The sequence below is a fragment of the Eleutherodactylus coqui genome, chromosome 7 (assembly GCF_035609145.1).
Source record: "Eleutherodactylus coqui strain aEleCoq1 chromosome 7, aEleCoq1.hap1, whole genome shotgun sequence".
In the NCBI taxonomy this organism is placed as follows: domain Eukaryota; kingdom Metazoa; phylum Chordata; class Amphibia; order Anura; family Eleutherodactylidae; genus Eleutherodactylus; species Eleutherodactylus coqui.
The window spans coordinates 8527463-8553954 of NC_089843.1; the positions used below are offsets into that span (position 1 = coordinate 8527463).

At 46.4% G+C, this 26492-nt stretch overlaps 1 protein-coding gene across 6 annotated transcripts in view; it reads right to left on the minus strand.

Moving 5' to 3' along the window:
- Nucleotides 1-26492, minus strand: part of DYSF (dysferlin) — a 419332-nt gene that overhangs the window by 119196 nt on the left and 273644 nt on the right. For all 6 annotated transcript variants that reach the window (XM_066572850.1, XM_066572852.1, XM_066572851.1 and 3 more), the window contains 2 exons: nt 13809-13902; nt 8978-9055 (listed from right to left, as the gene is read on the minus strand). In XM_066572850.1, coding sequence (XP_066428947.1) covers nt 8978-9055; nt 13809-13902 — 172 coding nt within the window. The remainder of the gene's footprint in view (nt 1-8977; nt 9056-13808; nt 13903-26492) is intronic.

Genomic DNA, 26492 nt, shown 5'->3' on the forward strand with positions numbered 1-26492 from the left:
TCTCTCTGCTTACAGATAGCCTGTATTCTTTTATTCCCCCAATAGCACCAGGAAGATCAGCTGATGTTCCATCTACTTTGTGAAAGAAAACAGATACAAAATAGGAATTTAAAAGTTCAGCCTTCTCAACATCATTTTAACCAATTCACCATTTTCATCTTGAAAGCTTCCAATAGCATCTTTGACTTTTCTTTTGCTTTTGACCCCTAAAATCCTTTTTTATTGCTTGTGGCCTCTGTTGCAAGCCTCAATTCATTATCAGCTTTAGCTTTTCTGACACTTGCCCTACAGTTTCTGCAGACCCCATTATATTCTTCTTTAGATATTCCCCCCTCTTTACATTTAATAAACATATTTGTCTTCCTCTGTAACATGTGTGCAAGTTCTGTGTTCATCCATCCTGGTCTCTGTAAATGCTCCCCATTCTTCCTTCTTTTTAGGGATTGGTAACGATTAGAGATGAGCGAACGTACTCGTCCGAGCTTGATGCTCATTCGAGTATTAGCGTGTTCGAGATGCTCGTTACTAGAGGCGAGCACCATGCGATGTTCGAGTTACTTTCACTTTCATCTCTGAGACGTTAGCGCGCTTTTCTGGCCAATAGAAAGACAGGGAAGGCATTACAACTTCCCCCTGCGACGTTCAAGCCCTATACCACCCCCCTGCAGTGAGTGGCTGGCGAGATCAGGTGTCACCTGAGTATATAAATCGGCCCCTCCCGCGGCTCGCCACAGATGCATTCTGGGATCAGGGAAAGTGCTGCTGATGCCGGAGCTGCTATAGGGAGAGCGTTAGGAGTCATTTTAGGCTTCAAGAACCCCAACGGTCCTTCTTAGGGCCACATCTGACTGTGTGCAGTACTGTTGAGGCTGCTTTTTGCAGTGTTGCACCTTTTTTTTTTTTTTCCGTATATCGGCCGTGCAGAGCATTGCGTCCTCAGTCTGCAGTAATTTTACATAGTATAGGGCCAGTAGTGCTGAGGCAGGGACAGTGAAAAACGTGAAAGACATATACTGTCTATATAGGCAGTGGGCTTTTCCAAAAAAATTTGGGACAAAAAATATATTTGGGCTGCCTGTGACCGTCCTGACTGTACTGCGTCTCTGCTGGGGGTAGTAGTCCTAATTAATACGCAGCCAGCTAAGTGTTACAGCAGGCTTGCGCAAAATTCTTTCCTGGCTCTGCATTGCCCGTTACATCATTGCTGTCATCCTGTCCAGAGGGAAACAGTCTGCAGTAATTTTACATAGTATAGGGCCAGTAGTGCTGAGGCAGGGACAGTGAAAAATGTGAAAGACATATACTGTCTATATAGGCAGTGGGCTTTTCCAAAAAAATTTGGGCTAAAAAATATATTTGGGCTGCCTGTGACCATCCTGACTGTACTGCGTCTCTGCTGGGGGTAGTAGTCCTAATTAATACGCAGCCAGCTAAGTGTTACAGCGGGCTTGCGCAAAATTCTTTCCTGGCTCTGCTGTGCGTTCCGTAAGCGAAGTCAGCCTCCAACCACAGGCCAATAAGCGGCACATTTAATTACAGCGTTCTGTTTCTGCACTACTGGTAATACACCATGCTGAGGGGTAGGGGTAGGCCTAGAGGACGTGGACGCGGGCGAGGACGCGGAGGCCCAAGTCAGGGTGTGGGCACAGGCCGAGCTCCTGATCCAGGTGTATCACAGCCGACTGCTGCGGGATTAGGAGAAAGGCACGTTTCTGGCGTCCCCACATTCATCTCACAATTAATGGGTCCACGCAGTAGACCTTTATTAGAAAATGAGCAGCGTGAGCAGGTCCTGTCGTGGATGGCAGAAAGTGCATCCAGCAATCTATCGACCACCCAGAGTTCTGCGCCGTCCACTGCTGCAACTCTGAATCCTCTGGCTGCTGCTCCTCCTTCCTCCCAGCCTCCTCACTCCATTACAATGACACATTCTGAGGAGCAGGCAGACTCCCAGGAACTGTTCCCGGGCACCCTGCCCAGAATGGGCAGTACTGGTTCCTCTCCCACCGGAGGAGTTTGTCGTGACCGATGCCCAACCTTTGGAAAGTTCCCGGGGTCCGGGGGATGAGGCTGGGGACTTCCGGCAACTGTCTCAAGAGCTTTCAGTGGGTGAGGAGGACGATGACAATGAGACACAGTTGTCTATCACTCAGGTAGTAGTAATTGGAGTAAGTCCGAGGGAGGAGCACACAGAGGATTCGGAGGAAGAGCAGCAGGACGATGAGGTGACTGACCCCACCTGGTTTGCTAAGCCTACTGAGGACAGGTCTTCAGAGGGGGAGGCAAGTGCAGCAGCAGGGCAGGTTGGAAGAGCCAGTGCGGTGGCCAGGGGTAGAGGCAGGGCCAGACCGAATAATCCACCAACTGTTTCCCAAAGCGCCCCCTCGCGCCATGCCACCCTGCAGAGGCCGAGGTGCTCAAAGGTCTGGCAGTTTTTCACTGAGAGTGCAGACGACCGACGAACAGTGGTGTGCAATCTTTGTCGCGCCAAGATCAGCCGGGGAGCCACCACCACCAGCCTCACCACCACCAGCATGCGCAGACATATGATGGCCAAGCACCCCACAAGGTGGGACGAAGGCCGTTCACCGCCTCCGGTTTGCACCACTGCCTCTCCCCCTGTGCCCCAACCTGCCACTGAGATCCAACCCCCCTCTCAGGACATAGGCACTACCATCTCCTGGCCTGCACCCACACCCTCACCTCCGCTGTCCTCGGCCCCATCCACCAATGTCTCTCAGCGCACCGTCCAGCCGTCGCTAGCGCAAGTGTTTGAGCGCAAGCGCAAGTACGCCGCCACGCACCCACATGCTCCAGCTTTAAACGTGCACATAGCCAAATTGATCAGCCTGGAGATGCTGCCGTATAGGCTTGTGGAAACGGAGGCTTTCAAAAGCATGATGGCGGCGGCCCCGCGCTACTCGGTTCCCAGTCGCTACTACTTTTCCCGATGTGGCGTCCCAGCCCGGCACGACCACGTCTCCTGCAACATTGTACGCGCCCTCACCAACGCGGTTACTGCCAAGGTCCACTTAACAACGGACACGTGGACAAGCACAGGCGGGCAGGGCCACTATATCTCCCTGACGGCACATTGGGTGAATTTAGTGGAGGCTGGGACAGAGTCAGAGCCTGGGACCGCTCACGTCCTACCCACCCCCAGAATTGCGGGCCCCAGCTCGGTGGTGGTATCTGCGGCGGTGTATGCTTCCTCCACTAAACCACCCTCCTCCTCCTCCTCCTACGCAACCTCTGTCTCGCAATCAAGATGTGTCAGCAGCAGCACGTCGCCATCAGTCGGTGTCGTGCGGCACGGCAGCACAGCGGTGGGCAAGCGTCAGCAGGCCGTGCTGAAACTACTCAGCTTAGGAGAGAAGAGGCACACGGCCCACGAACTGCTGCAGGGTCTGACAGAGCAGACCGACCGCTGGCTTGCACCGCTGAGCCTCCAACCGGGCATGGTCGTGTGTGACAACGGCCGTAACCTGGTGGCGGCTCTGCAGCTCGGCAGCCTCACGCACGTGCCATGCCTGGCCCACGTCTTTAATTTGGTGGTTCAGTGCTTTCTGAAAAGCTACCCTCGCTTGTCAGACCTGCTCGGAAAGGTGCGCCGGCTCTGCGCACATTTCCGCAAGTCCCACACGGACGCTGCTACCCTGCGCACCCTGCAACATCGGTTTAATCTGCCAGTGCACCGACTGCAGTGCGACGTGCCCACACGGTGGAACTCTATGCTCCACATGTTGGCCAGGCTCTATGAGCAGCGTAGAGCTATAGTGGAATACCAACTCCAACATGGGTGGCGCAGTGGGAATCAGCCTCCTCAATTCTTTACAGAAGAGTGGGCCTGGTTGGCAGACATCTGCCAGGTCCTTGGAAACTTTGAGGAGTCTACCCAGATGGTGAGCGGCGATGCTGCAATCATTAGCATCACCATTCCTCTGCTATGCCTCTTGAGAAGTTCCCTACAAAGCATAAAGGCAGACGCTTTGCGCTCGGAAATGGAGGCGGGGGAAGACAGTATGTCGCTGGATAGTCAGAGCACCCTCCTGTCTATATCTCAGCGCGTTGAGGAGGAGGAGGAGGAGGTGGAGGAGCATGAGGAGGAGGGGGAAGAGACAGCTTGGCCCACTGCTGAGGGTACCCATGCTGCTTGCCTGTCATCCTTTCAGCGTGTATGGCCTGAGGAGGAGGATCCTGAAAGTGATCTTCCTAGTGAGGACAGCCATGTGTTGCGTACAGGTACCCTGGCACACATGGCTGACTTCATGTTAGGATGCCCTTCTCGTGACCCTCGCGTTACACGCATTCTGGCCACTACGGATTACTGGGTGTACACACTGCTCGACCCACGGTATAAGGAGAACCTTTCCACTCTCATACCCGAAGAGGAAAGGGGTTCGAGGGTGATGCTATACCACAGGACCCTGGCGGACAAGCTGATGGTAAAATTCCCATGCGACAGCGCTAGTGGCAGAAGGCGCAGTTCCGAGGGCCAGGTAGCAGGGGAGGCGCGGAAATCAGGCAGCATGTACAGCACAGGCAGGGGAACACTCTCTAAGGCCTTTGACAGCTTTATGGCTCCCCACCAAGACTGTGTCACAGCTCCCCAGTCAAGGCTGAGTCAGCGGGAGCACTGTAAAAGGATGGTGAGGGAGTACGTAGCCGATCGCACGACCGTCCTCCGTGACGCCTCTGCCCCCTACAACTACTGGGTGTTGAAGCTGGACACGTGGCCTGAACTCGCGCTGTATGCCCTGGAGGTGCTTGCTTGTCCTGCGGCTAGCGTCTTGTCGGAGAGGGTGTTTAGTGCGGCTTTGGGAATCATCACAGATAAGCGTACCCGCCTGTCAACCAACAGTGCCGACAGGCTTACACTCATAAAGATGAACAAAGCCTCATCACGCCGAACGGGCAATTTTTCTTAGGCCCACAAGGCTCAGTCATATTACTTTTGTAAACAATGTTTATACGTTTCAATTCTCAATTCAATAAAGCGTTGAAACTTGCACCTGAACCAATTTTTATTTTAACTGGGCTGCCTCCAGGCCTAGTTACCAATTAAGCCACATTAACCAAAGCGATTAATGGGTTTCACCTGCCCTCTTAGTTGGGCATGGGCAATTTTTCTGAAGTACATTTGTACTGTTGGTACACCAATTTTTTGGGGCCCTCGCCTACAGTGTAATCCAATTAATTTTTAGCCCACCTGCATTAAAGCTGACGTTACCTCAGCTGTGCTGGGCACTGCAATTGGATATATTTATGTACCGCCGGTGGGTTCCAGGGAGCCACCCATGCTGTGGGTCCACAGGGAGTTGTAACTGCATGTGTCCACTTCTAAAGAACCCCAGTCTGACTGGGACATGCAGTGTGGGCCGAAGCCCACCTGCATTTAACATGACATTACCTCAGCTGTGATGGGCAATGCAATGGGATAAATGTTTGTGTACCACCGGTGGCTTCCTGGGACCCACCCATGCTGTCGGTCCACACGGAGTTGTAACTGCATGTGTCCACTTCTAAAGAACCCCAGTCTGACTGGGGCATGCAGTGTGGGCCGAAGCCCACCTGCATTTAACATGACATTACCTCAGCTGTGATGGGCAATGCAATGGGATATATTTATGTACCGCCGGTGGGTTCCAGGGAGCCACCCATGCTGTGGGTGCACACGGAATTCCCATTGCGGAGTTGTACCTGCCTGTGACTATTTATAAAAAACCGCGGTCTGACTGGGGCATGCAGACACCTTGACAGAATGAATAGTGTGTGGCACATAGGTTCCCCATTGCTATGCCCACGTGTGCAGCTCCAGATGGAGGTGGCACAGGATTGGATTTCTCATTGCTTCTGTACAGCATTGTGGGCTATCGCCCCGCCCCTTTTAAAGAGGGTCGCTGCCTAGCCGTGCCAACCCTCTGCAGTGTGTGCCTGCGGTTCCTCCTCATGGCAGATGCACTTATAAATAGACATGAGTGTGGCGTGGCATGAGTGCAGCTGAAGGCTGTGCAGGGACACTTTGGTGTGCGCTGTGGACACTGGGTCGTGCGGGGGGGTTGGGCAGCATGTAACCCAGGAGAAGTGGCAGCGGAGTGTCATGCAGGCAGTGATTGTGCTTTGTTGGAGGTAGTGTGGTGCTTAGCTAAGGTATGCATTGCTAATGAGGGTTTTTCAGAAGTAAAAATTGTTGGGAGGGGGGGGCACTCCTGCCGCTATTGTGGCTTACTAGTGGGACCTGGGAACTTGAGGTGCAGCCCAACATGTAGCCCCTCGCCTGCCCTATCCGTTGCTGTGTCGTTCCCATCACTTTCTTGAATTGCCCAGATTTTCACAAATGGAAACCTTAGCAAGCATCGGCGATATACAAAAATGCTCAGGTCACCCATTGACTTCAATGGGGTTCGTTACTCGAAACAAACCCTCGAGCATCGCGGAAATTTCGTCCCGAGTAACGAACACCCGAGCATTTTGGTGCTCGCTCATCTCTAGTAACGATTGTGCTTTGAGAATCTCATTTCACAATATTCCCAACCTTCTTGGGCATTTCTGTCCTTAAGAACTTCCAGCCATTAGATTCTTCCTACCCTCTCATTAAAATCTGTTTTTCTGAAATCCAACCTTGAGGTCTGCCTCCTAAGGTCCCGGCCACCCTTACTTCCTCAACCATTCCCTCCCCGTTGGTAAGAATTAGGTCCAAGATAGCAGATCCCCTTGTTTTCTCTTCTACCTTCTGGAAGATAAAGTTGTCAAAAAGAGCGGATAAAAATTTGTTAAATCCATTACTTTTACCGGAGAGATTCCCAACAAATGTCTGGATGGGTAAAATCTCCCATGATCACCATGTTGGGCTTCTCTGAGAGCTTGATCATCTGATGTACAAAGAGTTCCTCCATATCTTCTGCTTGTCCAGGCGGCCTATAGTAAATGCCTACAATGGTGTGCTTTCTGTTGTTCTCTCCTTGTATTCTTACCCAAACAGTTTCTACAGAACTCCCAGCTCTGAAGCTTGAATCTCTGTGGAGATGAATGTTTTCCTAACATATGATGCAACACCTCCTCCCCTTTATTAGGTCTGTTCCTTATAAAGAAGTGTGTGATTGTTTTCAGTGAGAGAAACCAAGTAATCTTGTAGATTTGATACCTTTTAATGGCTAACAAAAATGCATGATGTTACAGCAACTTTCGGGGATGTCTCGTCCCCTTCATCAGGCTTCGAATGAAACTAGTTTGGATGGCACACAATTATAACATACAGATGCAGGGGGGGGGGGGGGGAGGAGAACAAATTGCTATTGATCTAAATAAATGTTCACACGCAGAAATTTGAGACTATTTTGCACTCAGAACTTAAAACAACAGAAAACAGAGCAAAGACATACATCGTAAATCAGTCCACTGAGCTCAGGACAGTTTTATGATGTGTCTTAGCTCTCCTTCAACCTGCACATGGAAGGTAATGCAGCACCACCCAGTGGATGGCAACATTGTTACAAGTCAAGTTCAGAATTTTTATGAAGTTTTAAAACAACGACAAAAAAAAATGATTATGATTCGGAGGAGGACACCCCTCTTGACCTCCTTCAGACCTTTCATATATTCCACGTATGCAAAAATCCTGGGCTAAGAACAATTACAAATTGCTCTACTGGCTAACACAGTGCCAAACGTTTTTTTTTATAAATAAGTTGTATCCTTCAAGCCTTGTATTCCAATCATGTGTATCATTCCACCAAATGTCCGTGATGCCGATGACATCATATTTCTCTTCCTGTGTTCGGAGCTCCAATTCTCCATGTTTGTTTCCCATGTTCTGTGTATATGTGTAGAAACATGTTAGTTTGTGATCGGTGCCTCTTGCTCCTCAACTTGCCTTCTGAATTAATTGTCTTTGTTTTTTCTTTGCACTTCTAATACCGTGTTTCCCCCAAAATAAGACACTGTCTTATATTCAATTTTGCCCCAAAAGAGGCACAGTGTCTTACTTTCAGGGGGGGGTATTGGCGCATACTTACCTTGCAGCCAACGTCTGTACCCCAAGTGATGGTCTCCCCGGCAGTGCGGCAGGCTGCTCTGTACTCCTCCCCGCTGTCATCTAACTCTGGTAAACGGGGCTTTGAATTTCCCCGCCTCCAGCACGTAAGCGCTGTGATTGGATTGAGCGCCAGCCAATCACAGCTGGTGCTCGATGAACCAATCACAGCCATTCAGTGATGTCAGTCACTGAATGGCTGTGAATGATTGAGCGCTGATTGTGATTGGCTAAGCCTCAGCCAATCACAGTCAGTGCTTCCAGGAGGCAGGGATTTTTCAATCCTCGGCCAGAAGATGATGAAAAGAAACAGTGCCGGGACCCGGGAAGAAACTGCAGCAGCGTCGGAGAGCACTTATAGGGTGATGTATGTATATTTTTATTTTTTTCTGCAGTTAAGGCTTAGTTTAGGCTTTGACAGTAGGATTTCCTACTGTCAAAGTTGCATCACATTGCACGAAAACTGTGTTTTCGTACATGCGAGGCAACAGAGAGAAAGGCTCCATAGGGAAACATTGGCTACAAAACCTCACGAGTTGCCTGAATATCGCCGGCCCCGCGATGTTTTTGTGTCAGGTTGTCGCATGCTACAAAATATCGCATGTGTAAAGTAACCCATAGGAAAGCATGGGCTTCTCATACATGCGATTTGTAGCATTATAGCAACACAACAAAATTGCGCAACTTTGTGAACGAAGCCTAAGCCTGAGGAAGAACCCCAAGCAGATTCGAAAGCTCTCCATAACATCATGTATTTTTGTTAGCCATTAAAAGGTCTCATATCTACAAGATTACTTGGTTTCTCTTGTTGAGAACAATCACATTTTGCTTTTAGGTAGGAATAGAAAAAAAGAATCCTGATGTGAACTCCGCCTTACAGCATCCACTGCTGAACCACATTTTACGCTTTTTGTGCAGAATACATGTCAATAATGGCCGTCCTACCAGAAAAGCTGTCCTTGTCCATAGCGATGAGGCTGCGGGCCTGGTAGAGGTAGCAGCGTAGATGGTACCTGTTCCCATCTGTAAGGGAGATGCAAACAGCACATTATGTCATACAAAGCCGCTGCTGTGAGCAAATACAAGTGTGCTAATAAAGTTCGGATCGGTCACACTGCATATACAAGGAGAGGCAAAAATCTGGACACAGACGATAACAGTTGTAATTAGGAGAACATTGACTTCCAATGTGTGAAAGTATTAACTGAAAGGGAGGCGGCATTTATTGGTGGAGGAGGCGCTTAACAGCCATTTTGAAATCCAACATATTGAATTCAGCTCAGGCTTTTAAAATGGGAAGGGGGTCATGTGGTATATCCATCCTGTCTAAAATGTCCTCAGAAACACTCTATCCATGATTTGAGGGGGCACACTGCTGTACAAGATGTGAGCATGTTGCACATTTGGAAGCCCATGTGCAGCTTGCAACACTGAGATCCATTGGCGCTATGGAAAGAAGTTTGCTGCTCACTGAGTGGGCACTCACTGGGGTAGATGTGGAGGTGAATGAGGAGGCAGCTAGCCGGGTGACAGGAGGAGTAAATGGGAGAGAACCAGGGAGGCTAGTCCTGAACTGGAACACCCCAGCTGGTTTGCAAAGATGGCAGATGAGTGGGATACCATTACAGGATCAGCATCGCTGCAGCACGACATGCCCTCTGACCGCCAGGAAGAGGTCTACTCCAGTAAGAAGGGTGAGCGCAGGAGAGGCTAGACGAGCTCTGGTAGTGGGAGACTCAATTATTAGGGGGACAGATAGAGCAATCTACCACAAAGACCAGGATCGTTGAATGGTGTGTTGTCTTTCTGGCGCTCGAGTTGGACATATCGCAGATAGTGAGGATCAAGTGGTCATGGTGCACATGGGTACCAAACGACAAAGCTAGAGATAGGTGGAAAGTCCTTAAAAACTATGTCAGGGAGTTAGGATGTAAGCTCAGGGCGAGGATCTCCAAAGTAGTATCTATATTCTGAAATACTAGCTGTACCTCGTGCCACACCAGAAAGGCTTCAGCAGATTAGGGAGGTAGACAAGTGGCTCCGGAGTTGGTGCAGAAAGAAGAGATTTGGGTTCCTGGAGAACTGGGCCAACTTTGCTGTTGGCTACAGGTTCTACCATAGGGGTGGGCTGCATCTCCCTGGGAAGGGGGCAGCTGTGCTGGGGGAGAAGATGGCTAGAAGGCTGGAGGAGTGTTTAAACAAGGGACTGGGGAGGGGGGGGTGGGGGCAACCAGAGAGATAGAGGGGAAGACAGTGTAGACAGTGACCTGGGACTAAGTAATGGAAATGGGGGTGGAGTCATGGGAGGGGTTAATACAGCTAGAACTGGTAGAATAGTTAGTAGGGATACACTTCTTATGGGAATAATTATCATATCCCATGTACTTCACTGCCTGCTCCAAGTTGGTTATAATGAGAAGTAGCATGCATGCAGATGTATCTGAGTCGGACTCCGTGTTGGTCGTTCTCTAATACACTTCTGCTTTATTCACATCATAAAGGTACAGATATACTTGGGCATGACACATCAATACACATGTACGCCCCCAACACCATAACAACTCATGATTGGGTTAGTATGTAATGACTATGATTAACACGTTAACGCCCCAGGTGTATGGAGCTACCAAACACGTCACCTCTAACTAGGTGAGAACAAACCACACTTATACTGTGCTCATTATCCAAGTAGCTTTTCCTTAACAGTGTATGATGCCCCCGTGTTCCCCCCAGACAGGTTTCCCATGACATAGATGCAGGGGAGTGTAATTCAACATTCTGCTTGCATATTCTAGGGTATAATATTAAGCTCGCTAACCATTGAACTGCTAGCTATTTCCTATGAATATATATATATTGTAGCGGTGCATTACACAGAATGGCCTGCAGAGTGTGCTAGTCAGGCATTCTAATACCTGCAAGAGGGAAAGAGAGGGTTAATACCCTAGTTGTAGCAAGAGTTAGCTACAAAAGAGGCAGCTGTGCAGAAAGCAGCAGAGAGAGGACCAGTGCAGCAGAGCTGAGGTGCTGCAGGCTGGTGGCCTAGCAGAGGCCAGAGTCCGACAGGGGCGACAACCCTGGACTCACACCCACGTGGGGTGCATATGGACGGTGTATATTGTCGTTGGATGATATTGCTCTGTTTTGTGGTGCAGGAGCCAGATAAAGAAATCCACATCTCCTGAGCAGTTTCTACACGTATGGTGTGCCATTTTCATGTGCAAGAGGTTGGCGATCCGCAGGCAAGTGTACCCCAACTTGCTACTATACAGTTAGGGCCAGAAATATTTGGACAGTGACACAAGTTTTGTTATTTTAGCTGTTTACAAAAACATGTTCAGAAATACAATTATATATATAATATGGGCTGAAAGTGCACACTCCCAGCTGCAATATGAGAGTTTCCACATCCAAATCGGAGAAAGGGTTTAGGAATCATAGCTCTGTAATGCATAGCCTCCTCTTTTTCAAGGGACCAAAAGTAATTGGACAATGGACTCTAAGGGCTGCAATTAACTCAGAAGGCGTCTCCCTCATTAACCTGTTATCAATTAAGTAGTTAAAAGGTCTGGGGTTGATTCCAGGTGTGTGGTTTTGGATTTGGAAGCTGTTGCTGTGACCAGACAACATGCAGTCAAAGGAACTCTCAATTGAGGTGAAGCAGAACATCCTGAGGCTGAAAAAAAAGAAAAAATCCATCAGAGAGATAGCAGACATGCTTGGAGTAGCAAAATCAACAGTCAGGTACATTCTGAGAAAAAAGGAATTCACTGGTGAGCTTGGGAACTCAAAAAGGCCTGGGCGTCCACGGAAGACAACGGTGGTGGATGATCGCCGCATACTTTCTGTGGTGAAGAAGAACCCGTTCACAACATCAACTGAAGTCCAGAACACTCTCAGGGAAGTAGGTGTATCTGTCTCTAAGTCAACAGTAAAGAGAAGACTCCATGAAAGTAAATACAAAGGGTTCACATCTAGATGCAAACCATTCATCAATTCCAAAAATAGACAGGCCAGAGTTACATTTGCTGAAAAACACCTCAAGAAGCCAGCCCAGTTCTGGAAAAGTATTCTATGGACAGATGAGACAAAGATCAACCTGTACCAGAATGATGGGAAGAAAAAAGGGAACGGCACATGATCCAAGGCACACCACATCCTCTGTAAAACATGGTGGAGGCAACGTGATGGCATGGGCATGCATGGCTTTCAATGGCACTGGGTCACTTGTGTTTATTGATGACATAACAGCAGACAAGAGTAGCCGGATGAATTCTGAAGTGTACCGGGATATACTGTCAGCCCAGATTCAGCCAAATGCTGCAAAGTTGATCGGACGGCGCTTCCCAGTACAGATGGACAATGACCCCAAGCATACAGCCAAAGCTACCCAGGAGTTCATGAGTGCAAAAAAGTGGAACATTCTGCAATGGCCAAGTCAATCACCAGATCTTAACCCAATTGAGCATGCATTTCACTTGCTCAAATCCAGACTTCAGACGGAAAGACCCACAAACAAGCAAGACCTGAAGGCTGCGGCTGTAAAGGCCTGGCAAAGCATTAAGAAGGAGGAAACCCAGCGTTTGGTGATGTCCATGGGTTCCAGACTTAAGGCAGTGATTGCCTACAAAGGATTCGCAACAAAATATTGAAAAAAATATATTTTGTTTGGGTTATGTTTATTTGTCCAATTACTTTTGAGCTCCTAAAATGTGGAGTGTTTGTAAAGAAATGTGTACAATTCCTACATTTTCCTACAATTCCTACATTTTCTATCAGATATTTTTGTTCAACCCTTTAAATTAAACGTTACAATCTGCACTTGAATTCTGTTGTAGAGGCTTCATTTCAAATCCAATGCGGTGGCATGCCGAGCCCAACTCGCGAAAATTGTGTTACTGTCCAAATATTTCTGGCCCTAACTGTATATATATTTGCCTAGGCGGAGATAAGAAACATATGTATTATTACTAAACTGTATTGTGACTAATGCTAGAAGTCTGACCAATAAGGAGACTAATGCTAGAAGTTGGACCAATAAGGGGACTGATGCTAGACGTCAGATCTATAAAGCAGATGAACTGGAAGTAATAATGTCTGAGGAAAACTATGACATAGTGGGAATAACTGAGACCTGGTTGGATGAAAGCTGTGACTGGGCGGTGAACTTGCAGGGTTACAGTCTGTTCAGAAGGGATCATAAAAAACAAAGTGTGAGGAGCTTGAATTTACGTAAAATTCTGTTTAAAGCCACATTACAGGAAGATTTATGATTGGGAGATTAACATGTGGAGTCTCTATGGGTAGAAATACATGGAGGAAAAAACAACTATTAAATCCTCATAGGGGTTTTCTATAGACCCCAAATATAACAGAAGCCACTGAAAATCTATTACTGAGGCAAATAGATGAAACAGCAAATCACAATGAGGTAATTATTATGGGGACTTTAACCATCATGAGGTGGATCAAAAGCGTTCTAAGGGTATATGATGGGAACATTGTTCCTCTTTACAAGTCACTGATCAGACCGCACATGGAATATTGTGGGCCGTTTTTAGTGCTGCGGAATAATTTGGCGCTATACAAATAAAGATTGTTATTATACATTTAAAATCATTTTTCTCCTAATTACACCAAACAGGTGTATCCAGACTTTTGCCTTTGTGTGTGTGTGTGTGTATATATATATTCTGCTAGACAAATTATGACATATTAGTATTGAGCTTCTAGAACATGAAGCGTCAGGTGACAAATAATGTAACGATGCACTGACAATCAAAGATGCAGGAGATGGTGGGCCGGTTCACTCCTAGGCTCAGGGTACTTGTGGTTCTTCCATCATCGCTTTTGTCATCGGTTACTCCACCCTAAAGGAAGAGGAAAAGAAAAGTTTATAAAAGGTCCTGAGGGATCCTGCTGATCAGAATATAAAGCGCTTGAAGGTCCATAGTATGGTCGCACTGTGCAGTAATGACTTTGTAGTCATCTGATCACATGACCACCCTACACAGTAATACCTGCACTGTCCCCTGATCACATGACCACACTGCACAGAAATAACGGTACAGTCCCCTGATCACATGACCACACTGCACAGAAATAACGGTACAGTCCCCTGATCACATGACCACACTGCACAGAAATAACGGTACAGTCACCTGATCACGAGACCACACTGCAGAGACACCTGATCACATGACCACACTGCACAGTAATGACCATACAGTCACCTAATGACATACAGTCACCTAATGACGCATTACGCAGTATTAAATGCACAGTCACTTGATCACATGACCACACAGCAGAGTAATAACAGTAGTCACCTGATCACATGGCACAGTAATAACAGTAGTCACCTGATCACATGGCACAGTAATAACAGTAGTCACCTGATCACATGGCACAGTAATAACGGTACAGTCACCTGATCACATGGCACAGTAATAACGGTACAGTCACCTGATCACATGGCACAGTAATAACGGTACAGTCACCTGATCACATGACACAGTAATAACAGTAGTCACCTGATCACATGGCACAGTAATAACGGTACAGTCACCTGATCACATGGCACAGTAATAACGGTACAGTCACCTGATCACATGGCACAGTAATAACGGTACAGTCACCTGATCACATGGCACAGTAATAACGGTACAGTCACCTGATCACATGGCACAGTAATAACGGTACAGTCACCTGATCACATGACACAGTAATAACAGTAGTCACCTGATCACATGGCACAGTAATAACGGTACAGTCACCTGATCACATGGCACAGTAATAACGGTACAGTCACCTGATCACATGGCACAGTAATAACGGTACAGTCACCTGATCACATGGCACAGTAATAACAGTAGTCACCTGATCACATGGCACAGTAATAACGGTACAGTCACCTGATCACATGGCACAGTAATAACGGTACAGTCACCTGATCACATGGCACAGTAATAACGGTACAGTCACCTGATCACATGGCACAGTAATAACGGTAGTCACCTGATCACATGGCACAGTAATAACGGTACAGTCACCTGATCACATGGCACAGTAATAACAGTAGTCACCTGATCACATGGCACAGTAATAACAGTAGTCACCTGATCACATGGCACAGTAATAACGGTACAGTCACCTGATCACATGGCACAGTAATAACGGTACAGTCACCTGATCACATGGCACAGTAATAACGGTACAGTCACCTGATCACATGGCACAGTAATAACGGTACAGTCACCTGATCACATGGCACAGTAATAACAGTAGTCACCTGATCACATGGCACAGTAATAACGGTACAGTCACCTGATCACATGGCACAGTAATAACGGTACAGTCACCTGATCACATGGCACAGTAATAACGGTACAGTCACCTGATCACATGGCACAGTAATAACGGTAGTCACCTGATCACATGGCACAGTAATAACAGTAGTCACCTGATCACATGGCACAGTAATAACGGTACAGTCACCTGATCACATGGCACAGTAATAACAGTAGTCACCTGATCACATGGCACAGTAATAACGGTACAGTCACCTGATCACATGGCACAGTAATAACGGTACAGTCACCTGATCACATGACACAGTAATAACGGTACAGTCACCTGATCACATGACACAGTAATAACGGTACAGTCACCTGATCACATGACACAGTAATAACGGTACAGTCACCTGATCACATGGCACAGTAATAACGGTACAGTCACCTGATCACATGGCACAGTAATAACGGTACAGTCACCTGATCACAAGACCACACTGCACACTTATAACCCTACCGGATGGTCATACCAGGCTGCTATTAACCCTACATGGATTGCACATTATTAGTACAGTCACACGTGTTCCGCATCGGTCTTCAGACTCCATCTGCTGGACTACATCAATGTTGTATACAAAGCGTCCTCTGCAAACGACTGTGAAGTAAATGGATGTTTGAACATTCAACGCGGTTTTCGTTATGTAAATAATCAGAGATAATAAGATGTAAATTACATTTTCCCTGCGGCGTGTCGGAAGCTTTTTAACGGTGACTGGTTTATTTAATCTGAAGCCCCGATAGCAGGTAAAGTCATTGAGGAGCCTTCTGTGAGGCGTCAACGTGACACCTCGGCATATTATAAGGGAGGTGACACATGACACAGCTGGTTCTCCGCAGGCTCCAGAGATCGCTGCCACAAGACGTAGGTGGTCCACGCCAATCCTGCCTGCTTTGTGTAAAACTCCCGGGGAACGGGTCCAAATACTATCACACCGCAGCTAAGGGAAACTTGTGGTGTGTCAACCGAGTGACAGCTCAGTAGATGTGTGACCAGGGAGAAGACGAACACATGGCAAACCTCTGGAGGGAACTTCCTGGCCTTGTCATTGTCAGCCGCACAACACTGACTCCACCGAGCTTCTGTCCATCAATACAAATGGCACAACTTGTGAAAGTTACCAGAGCGCTCTCTAATCATTGTGGTTCTACTTCTTTAACGGACTTCTAAAACCCACAATGGGTTAAGTTTCATCAATTGTATTCTCAATCTACCCGCCAGAAGGTTGAACCTGGCACAGACACAATGATGTGGTGATTCTCCGGTGATGTGTAGATCACCCAACAATAAATGTGCCCATGTGAAGCAGCTGGCGGTGTTATGTATGGAGTGGCGGGAACGAAAAAAACTTTACTTGAACTCCATAAGAGGTTTCGACCACTTAAACATTTCATAACATGACCTATTTTGTCCTTCTTGGGCTGCTTTCACATCAGCGTCTGGCGTTTTCATTTCCCGCTCCATTATGCAAGCAAAATTCTGCTAAAGATAATTCAAAAACGTATGGCCTTCTTTATTGAAGCGGAACTTCCTGATGTTCAAGCTGGGTTCTACAGAGGCCGTGGGACCAGAGACCGAATCGTAAACTTGCACTGGGTCATGGCGAAGACACGTGAACACCAAAAGGACATATACCTGTGCTTTATGGAAGCAAAGCTTTTGACTGTGTTGAACATGACAAGCTGTGGAAATGCCTAAAGCAACTGGGAAGATCAGAGCATCTGGAAGAATTGATAAGATCACTTTATGAGAAGAAGCCGCAGTCAAGACTGCCTTTGGTAACACTGACTGGTTTGAAATCAGGAAAGGCGTCCAACAAGGCTGCATTCTATCCCAGCCCTGTTCAACGTGTATGCCGAAATGATCGTAAGGCGATGCAATCTGGATGAATCCCCAATTGGAGTGAAAATTGGTGGAAGAAACAATCTTCGATAGGCTGACGACACAACTGTACCTGCAGAAAATGAAAAGGACCTTGAATACCTAATTCAAAGAGTCAAAGAAAGCGAACACATGGGTCCATATTTCAATATTAAGAAAACAAAGCTGGTGACAACAGCGAGCAATGTTGTACCACAGAACAATCGACAACAAAGAAATGAAATCAGTCCAAGATTTCAGTTTTCTTGATCCAAGATCGATCGCAGTGACGAATGGGGCCTGAATTCAAAAGTAGAACCAGCCTTGGTCGTAGTGCAATGCAAGGAATGGTGAAGATGAGGAAGAGCAAAGACATCAGCATTACAACAGAGATCCAAATAATCAATCAACAACACAATCATTTTCCCAATAACTACATATGCAAAAGCTGGACACTCAAGAAAGTAGACAGTAGAAGGATCAAGGCCTTTGAGCGGTGGTGCCGGCGGCGTATGCTGTGCATACCATGGACGGAGATGGTCAGAAATAAGGCGATCCTAGACCGGGTCAGACCAAAAGTATCACAAGCAAAATCACCAAACAATGGCTTTCATACTTTGGTCATGTCATACAAGGCAATTCTCTGGAAACAACATTAATGCTCGGCCCAGTCAGGGGGGTCCAGAAGAAGGGGACGCCAGAAAACATGCTAGCTAGACTCAATCAAGGTTGACATGAACAGGACTGTGGAAAGCGGCCACAACAGAGAAGCATGGCCTATGTTGATCCACAAGGGGACCAAAAGTTGGCAACAACCGAACGGATAAGTCCACAAAGGGGAATCTCCTGGCCAAACGGATTTATCTTATGACAAAACCAAGCAGCGCCGAACGGACCCCATTGACTACAATGGGGTCAGCTTGGTTTCCATTCATGTTTGGCATTTTAGCAGAGAAAATAGTCCTCCATGCAGCACTATTTCCTCTGGTATTTTACGCTGGAGGGTCCAACACAGATGTGAAAGCAACCTTAAAGCTACATTCCTGACCTTAATCTGACTGGTAGAGGCTGCGTCCCCAGGAACTTTCATGTAATTAAACATCTTCATGGTAGTACTCCATACTTATTGTTGTATCCTGTACTATATTCTTGAAGGTCTGCGGCATGCCAACATCATGGCCTCACCCATCGTAGGTGCCATAGCGCATCACCAGGTTTGTAGTCCTGGGTCACTGCAGACTGAACATGGCATCTTTCTTACCACCCTGTCGTATCCACCAGGGCAGGTTCTTTAACCCCTTGAGTGGCGAGTTTCTTACCACCCTGTCAGACCCACCAGGGCAGGTTCTTTAACCCCTTGAGTGGCGGGTTTCTTACCTCCCTGTCAGACCCACCAGGGCAGGTTCTTTAACCCCTTGAGTGGCGGGTTTCTTACCTCCCTGTCAGACCCACCAGGGCAGGTTCTTTAACCCCTTGAGTGGCGGGTTTCTTCCCCCCCTGTCAGACCCACCAGGGCAGGTTCTTTTAAATGGTCTAATCATTTAATTTCAACAAATTTTGCAGTCGCGATCCAAGAGCCATAACTTTCATTTCCCCACTGATACGGCCGTATGAGGGCTTGTTTTTTGCGGGACAAGTTGTACTTTTTGATGGCATCATTTTTTGGGTATATATAATGTATTGTATAACTTTTGTAAAAACATTTGTAGAGAGATTGGGGAAAAAAAAGAAACTGTCATTTGTCTTTCGGATTTCATGTTTACGGCGTTCAGCGCGCAGAATAAATAGTGTGACGTTATTCTGAGTCACATGATTCCGGCGATAACGAGTTTATACAGGTTTTATGTTTTGCTATTTTTGTACATTTAAAACATTTTTTTTCTTAAAGGTTTGCTTTTGTGTCGCCACATTCCAAGAGCCGTAATAATGTTATTTCCCATTGTCAGCGCTCTAGACGGCCGTGTTTATAGCGGGATGAACTCCAGTCTTCATTTATCTCATTTTTAGAACATGTAAAATTTTATTGCTTTTTATTACATTTTTTTTCTAGTGGCAAGATTAACAAAATCTGTAATTCTGGCAGTTTTTTATTTTTCACTGCATTCTCTGAGCAGTATAAATAATAAAGTCATTTTACAGGCCGGTACGATTCTGCCAATATCACATTGTAATAGGTTTTTCTTTTTCGCAACTTTTTCACAGTTAAAAAAAACAAAAAATTAATAAAGGTTTAAATCCCCTCCTTTTGCCATATCTATAATAAAAAATCTAAATCATAAAATAAAAATACATATTTGGTATCGCCGCGTCTGTAAATGTCCGATCTATCAAAGAAGTGCATTATTTACCCCCCACGGTGAACGTAGTCCGAAAAAAAAAAAATAAAGAACACCACAAATGCACTTTTTCAGTCACCCTGTCTCCCAGAAAAAAAAAAAGGAAAAGCGATCAAAAAGCCGTATGTATTCTGAATTGGTACTAACGGAAACTACCGGACATCCCGCAAAAAATGAGCCCTGGCACAACTATGTTGACGGAAGAATAAAAAAGTTATTGCGTGCAGAAGATGCGGCAGAAAATAATTTTAAAAAAATTAAATGTCTGAAAAAAAAAATACAAGTACTACAGCAAAAAAAACTGGTATCGCAGTAATCGCACTGACCCGTAGAATAAAGTTATCAGGTCTTTTATGTTGCAGTTTGTGCGTCGTAGATACAAAACGCACTGAAAGATGGCGGAATGTGTTTTTTTTTTTTTTTTTTTTTTCACTCCACTTAGAATTTTGTAAAAGTTTTTCAGTACATTATATGGTACTTTAAATAGCACCGCAAAAAACACCAAGCCCTCATACAGCGACGGCGATGGATGAATACAGGAGTTATGATTTTTCAAACGGGGGAGAAAAAAAGGGGCCACGTAATTAAGGGGTTAAGTAATGTGCTATCTTCCTTCTCTGGGTCATTAGGACGCAGGGATACCACATGTGTAATTTTGTTTTACATTTTTTACAAAGTAAAGGGAGACAAGGGTTTTTATTTTTTCAATAATTAAACTTTTTTCTTTTTTTTTTTACACTTTTTAAAATTTTTTTGTCTCTTTAGGGGACTTCCACAGAGACCCATCAAGACCCCCTGATCACATTCCGGGGGTCCGATGGTGACAGCCCTTTACATGCTGCAGTTGCATAGACCACGGCATGTAAAGGGTTAACACAGCAGAGATCAGAGGTTTTCTCTGATCTCTGCTATAAGAGCTGGTGCCTGGTTGTCCTCTGACAGCCAAGCACCAGCTCTCCCTGCCACAGAGACCATCGGCTGGCTTCTGACAAGCCGATGGTCTCCATAGCAACCTGTAAATAAACCAGTGCAGGGGTTTAAATTCAGAAGCGGGAGATTGCCGGCAGGTCGGCAATATCTTCTCGCTTCTTTTTTCATAGTCCTGCACTGTTCTGTGTGGGACTGTGCAGGCAGAGCACAATGCCACAGCTTATGGCAATGTGCTCTGCAGGTCCCATAGTGAAACATAGCCCGGAAATCTTCCGGGGTATATCGCTCTGGGCAGTGGAGCTCCTCCCGGAACATTTTCAGGCATGCCACTTAAGGGGTTAAATGTGTGTGTGTGTGTGTGTGTGTGTTTGGGGGGGTGCAGTAGCTTTGATACTTAGCCTCTGCGTGGGCACAGGAAGTGTGAGGCCGCTATGCTGCAGACAGAACCAGGGATACTCCTTGGAATAGCCTGTGTTGGAAGGCTACAGCCCTAAGCACATTGTTAGGCTCCTGTTTTGGCTTGGAAGCACCTGGTGTTTGTTGAGCGCAGTTCGTATACCCGGGCACAGACTGAATTTACTACGCTTCCCTCCTGTATCAGTCCTGGAAAAAAGGGACATTTGTAGCAGAAACCGCTTTCAACCCAAGAGCGAGTATAGAGACTTGTGTGTCCTTATTCCTGGCAGTGGGATAACAAGAGAACTTTCTCTCCCGACGGGCATACACAGTGCCTGGTAAATGGGAACTGACCGTCTGTTTTTCCGAAAACCGTATTTGATCTTCTTATATTTTCTGGCTGTTCTGTTTTATTAAATTTGTTGAGCAGCAAGATGGCGTCCTGCAACTCTGCTTCGTGCAGTCAGCGCCTACGGGTCCACTCTGTTCCGCGGGCCCAATGTAGACCACAAACAGACCTTGGTAACCCTGAAAGATCTGGGCCTAGCGCTACTGATCCCTGCCCAGGCCATCTCCACCCCTCGAGTCTGGAGAGTCCCCACCATCTGATCCAAGCACCCCCCCTTCACAAAGTCCAGACCAGTGAACAGCCGCCCGCTCCTAGAAGATCCCTGGTGATTGGATGAGGGTTCTGCCTATCATGCTTAAAGGGGTTTTCTGGGACTTTACTATCAACTCCTTAGTGGTGAATTCTGGATCTAAGGGTGCAACGATTTTTGGAAGATTTTCATCTCCACTTTTCAAAAGCCATACACTTTGTGACGCGGCCGTATGAGGGCTTGTTTTTTGTATGGCACTATTTTTGGGCACATATAATTTATTGTATTATTATTATATTTGTTTTACAGGGAGAAAAAAACATCAGCTCTGCCATTGTTTTTTAGAGTTTTTTTTACAGCGTTAATCATGTAGCATAAATGACAAAAACACTTTTACGGTCGTACGAATTATATTTTTTCAGGTTTTTCCACTTTGCACAATAACATTTTTTGGAAAACATATGTTTTTTGCATTGCTAAATTAAAGTCCCATAACTTTTATTTTTCCATGGACAGAGATTGTTTTTTGTGTGATGAGCTGCAGTTTATTTTGGGGTACATATGGCTTTTTTTATTACTTTCACTGCAATAAAGAGAGGAAAGTGTTCAAAAATGTTTTTTTTAATTACTTTTTATCTGTTTTTTTTAACACTTTATTTTTTATACACTTTTTTTGTACCTGTAGGGGACTTGAATCTGAGAATCCATGATACTGCAATGTATTATCGCTAACTATAGGCCAAGGCAGTCCTTGATCACCATTGTTTTGAACCCGCTTACCATAGCAATCCATCAGCCCTCAGATGCTGGGGGAGCCCAGGATGCCCTGCCAGTGTGGTGCACTGTGTTGATACAGGGCAATCCACTGCTTTGCCAGTATAATCCTGTATAGTGTGACGTGCTTATCTATGTCTGGCATTCTTGGTATCAGTTCACATATGCCAGACTATGTTTGTTAGCAGTCACCCCTCCCCAGTCTGGGCTGGGTTAAGCTGGGTGGCTGATTACTAGTCGGCACTAAACATTTAGCTTGCTCATCTTGCAATCTGGCCTTTTACATTCTAGCAGGGTCTAATGGTGATTGAGCCACCCTGCAGTTTATCGGATGGTGCATTTCCAGCGAGGATGTAAATTTACATCCTGTAGTGTTAAGGGGTTAATAACCTATCTTCAGGATAATTCATCATTAGTTGATTGTGGGGGTACGCCACTCGGGATCCCTAGCAATCAGCTGGTATCAGACAATCTGTCAATAGGAAGGTAACCAGAACCAGACAGCTCCATACACACTGCAGTTGCCCAGGTTGGTAATGCAAGTGCAGCTCCTATGTAATTCAATGCAATACCAACCCTAGGTGCTGCAATGCAGACAAAGCCGTCAGCTTCTGGCTCCACTCCCACTTATAGTTGGCCGGCTAACAGCTGATCATTGGGGAACCCAAGCTCTAGGTCTCACTGGTCAACTACTGATGACCTATGCTGAGGACACGTCAACAATCGTAAAGTCTAGGTAAACCCCTTAAGCGGTCATGGCTACTGATGTAAATCATGTCCTGGTCAGAAGTAATTATGGTGGAATTTAGTGGACCATTGAAGGAAGGGCAACACCTCTGGGAGTGTTCAGTGGTTGGAGGTTGTTCAGGTGGGCCCCACAGCTGTAAGAGTCAACAGAGTGCAGTCAGGACTGCTTTACTACTCTACTAGGCCCAGTGAAAGGGTATTAAATTGCCCCCCACACTATTGCCCCCCTCCATACATGAACCTCTAACAAAAGAATATCACCTCATATTAACCTAATCCAGCAGGCTGCCCTCCCTTTTGGATCTGGATATGAGCGGAGACTGCCCGCCCTGAAGGAGCACTTGAGGGGGCAACCTTACGTGATTTATTGTTTTTTCAGCTCTACAATATTTTCAACTGTATCCAGGTCCTGACGACGCCGATATAGTTTAAAGAGCTGCCGCTGCCAGGGTGCCCGCTGCTGAGCCATCTAAGCCTTTTAATAAATTTCCCTGCTGAACCTGGCCTTGTTCCGAGATCTAGTATATTCTAGTTCCTGCCTCCCTGTCGAAGCCCCACCCTGTTTCCAATCAGGCTCACTATGAAAGCCTCACCCTGACACTCCCCTCCCCTGATGACTTAAGCATAGATCCCAGCAAGATTATTGCCATCCAGGATTGGCCCATTCCAAGAAATTTGAAGGAAGTACAGCGCCTGATTGGTTTTGTGAACTTCAACAGAAGGTTTATCAAGAACTTCTCAAAAGTCATCTCTCCCATCACTTCCCTCACAAAGCACACACGTTTTCCTGGTCCCCAGAGGCACAAGTCGCTTTGGAGAAACTGAAGACTCCATTTACTTCAGCACCAGTACTGATCCACCCAAGAATTGCCTTTTGTCATGGAGGTGGAGCTATCCTGTCACAACGAGTCGGAGATATGATACAACTACATCTTTGTGCAATTCTGTCCTACACCTCATCACCCACAAAGAAAAACTATGATGTCAGGAACAAGGAATTTTTGGCCATCGAGATGACTTTCACCAAATGGAAGCGCCTCCTGGAAGGAGCCCATCATCCAGTAATGAATCCTACGGACCATAACAATTTTGAATTTCTCTGTACTACCAAGAAGTTATCTGTGAGACAAGCACAATGGGCCCTGTTCTTCTCCAGGTTTATTTTCGTTATGTCCTACTATACGGTTACCGATATGCAGAAGCATTCTCCAGGATATTTTCAGAGCCTGAAGAGAAGTTAAATACAGTCTACACAATTCTGTCCCCAAAAATGTTTTAGGTATCCTGCATTCTGAGTACCTCCTAACAAAGCTTAAAGGAAGCTACCAAAGTGACCCTTTTGAGTCGTCCTTAAAATGACGTGAAGCTCTCTCTTAAAATGGACTCTGGAACCGAGAACACCAACTATGCATTCTCAAGGCTGGTCGACTTGAAGTCCTCAAACTGGTCCACAATTCCAAGCTGCCCAGTCACCTTGGGGGTCACAAAGACTCTGGAACTCCTGCTTCATTCCTTCTGGTGGCCCGACTGCAGGAAGGATGTGAAGAGATATGTCACCTCTTGCGAGGTATGTGCCCAGAACAAGACACTATGAGGTCACCCTCTGGGTTTCCTACAGCCTCTGCCAATCCCTTCCAGGCCATGGGGATCTAGATCGATTTACTTTATAGTGGACCTGCCCCCTCAAGGGGAATGACTACCATCTTCTTTGTTGTGGACCAACTTACAAAGATTGCTCACTTTGTCCCCATATAAAAGATTCCCACCGCCAAGCACACAGGAAACTTGATGATCTGAGAGGTTTTCAGACTGCATGGAATAACAGATGATGTAGTTTCAATGCACATCTAAGTTCTGAAAGTTTTTGCACAGCTTTGGGCATCACTATTAACCTGTCTTCTGCTTTCTACCCCCAGTCCAATGGTCAGACCGAGAAAACGAATCAGATTTTGTAATAAAATTTCCGATGTTTCATCTCGCACGTCCAGGACGACTAGGTGGAGTATCTATCAACGCATAATTCACATATGACAATGCCCAGCATAGTTCTACCACCTAGAGTGAGTTCTATGCCAACTATGGGACGCAACCTGTTTTCATTCCTGGCCTTCCCACCAACATCCCTGTAATGAAGGCCAACCACACACTGGCCGCATTGGCTGATATTCAAAAGGAATTGAAGATGGCCTTACAGGAAGCCCAGGATGCATTTAAAAGAGAGGCAGACCGACACTGTCAATCAGCTCCTACCTTCTGGGTTAGAGAAAAGGTGTGGTTGTCCACCAAGAATCTCAAAGCCCATGTCCCTTCTTCTAAGCTTGGGCAAAGATTCATCAGACCTTTCCCCATTGCAGCGAGGGTCGGCCAGGTGGCTTTCTGCTTGAAGATCCTGGGCAGCCTAAGGATCCACCCAGTCTTCCATATGTCCTTACTAAAGCCATTCCAGGAGAACACCTTCACAGGTAGAAAGGCAGCAACCTTCTCCCATCCTATGAAGGTTCAGGGTCATGACGAATTAATTATTGAAAAAAAAATACTTGGAATCCCGAAGACTTTGGGGAAAACTTCAATACCTGGTGCAATGGCAGGGATACAGGCTGGAGGAAAACTCTTAGGAACCACAGCATATTCATGCTCCAAGGCTCACAGGGGAGTTTCACAATAGGTATCTCGACACACCAGACCCTGAAATGTCCGGAGGCCATTCTTGAAGGAGAGGCCCACTCTCAGGAATTGAACCTGGGACTTCCCCATACTCCAGCCAGCAGCTTTCCCTGTTGAGCTATCCAAGCCTTTGGATTAATTGTCCTTCTGAACCTAGCTTTGCTCCATTATCCAGTGTATTCTAGATCCTGTCTCCCTATCCTAGCCCCACCCTGCTTCCAATCAGGCTCACTATAGAAGCCTGACCATGACACTCCTCCAGTGTGAAATTATTGTGCTCTATTGCCTTGATCAAACATTTTCTCCTAAACTTGCTCCTTTCCTGCAAACCATGATTATGTGTTACCAGCTACTGGCTTCCCTCCTGACTACATTACCCGCCTTATCCATTGTACTGCATACCGAGACTTCCCGTTGCCAACTCCTGGCTTTCCACCTGACTACGCTCCGGACCTGCGGCTGCTACACCTGAGGCTCTACCCTAGTGCCTGAACCACTACATGCTGTATTCCAGGTCCAAGATTCTAATCTCCATACACAGAAGCTCCTGTTGTGAAAGGGCTGGGGGGCTCTTCAGTGTACATTGGTATACTTTACTCTCCAGATGTATAGAGTAACAGTCTGTCATGCTAATCTATACAGAGCCATCTCGCACAAAGTCATGTCTTTTAACGTGGGAGCCTGTAGAGTGGCATCTGTCAGAGGTACATATTGTGAAATCCTCCTGACGTTAACCTCTGATGTACCCTGCAGTGTGAATACACCCTCATAGTACAGCACTGGCATCAATTTGACTCTGTT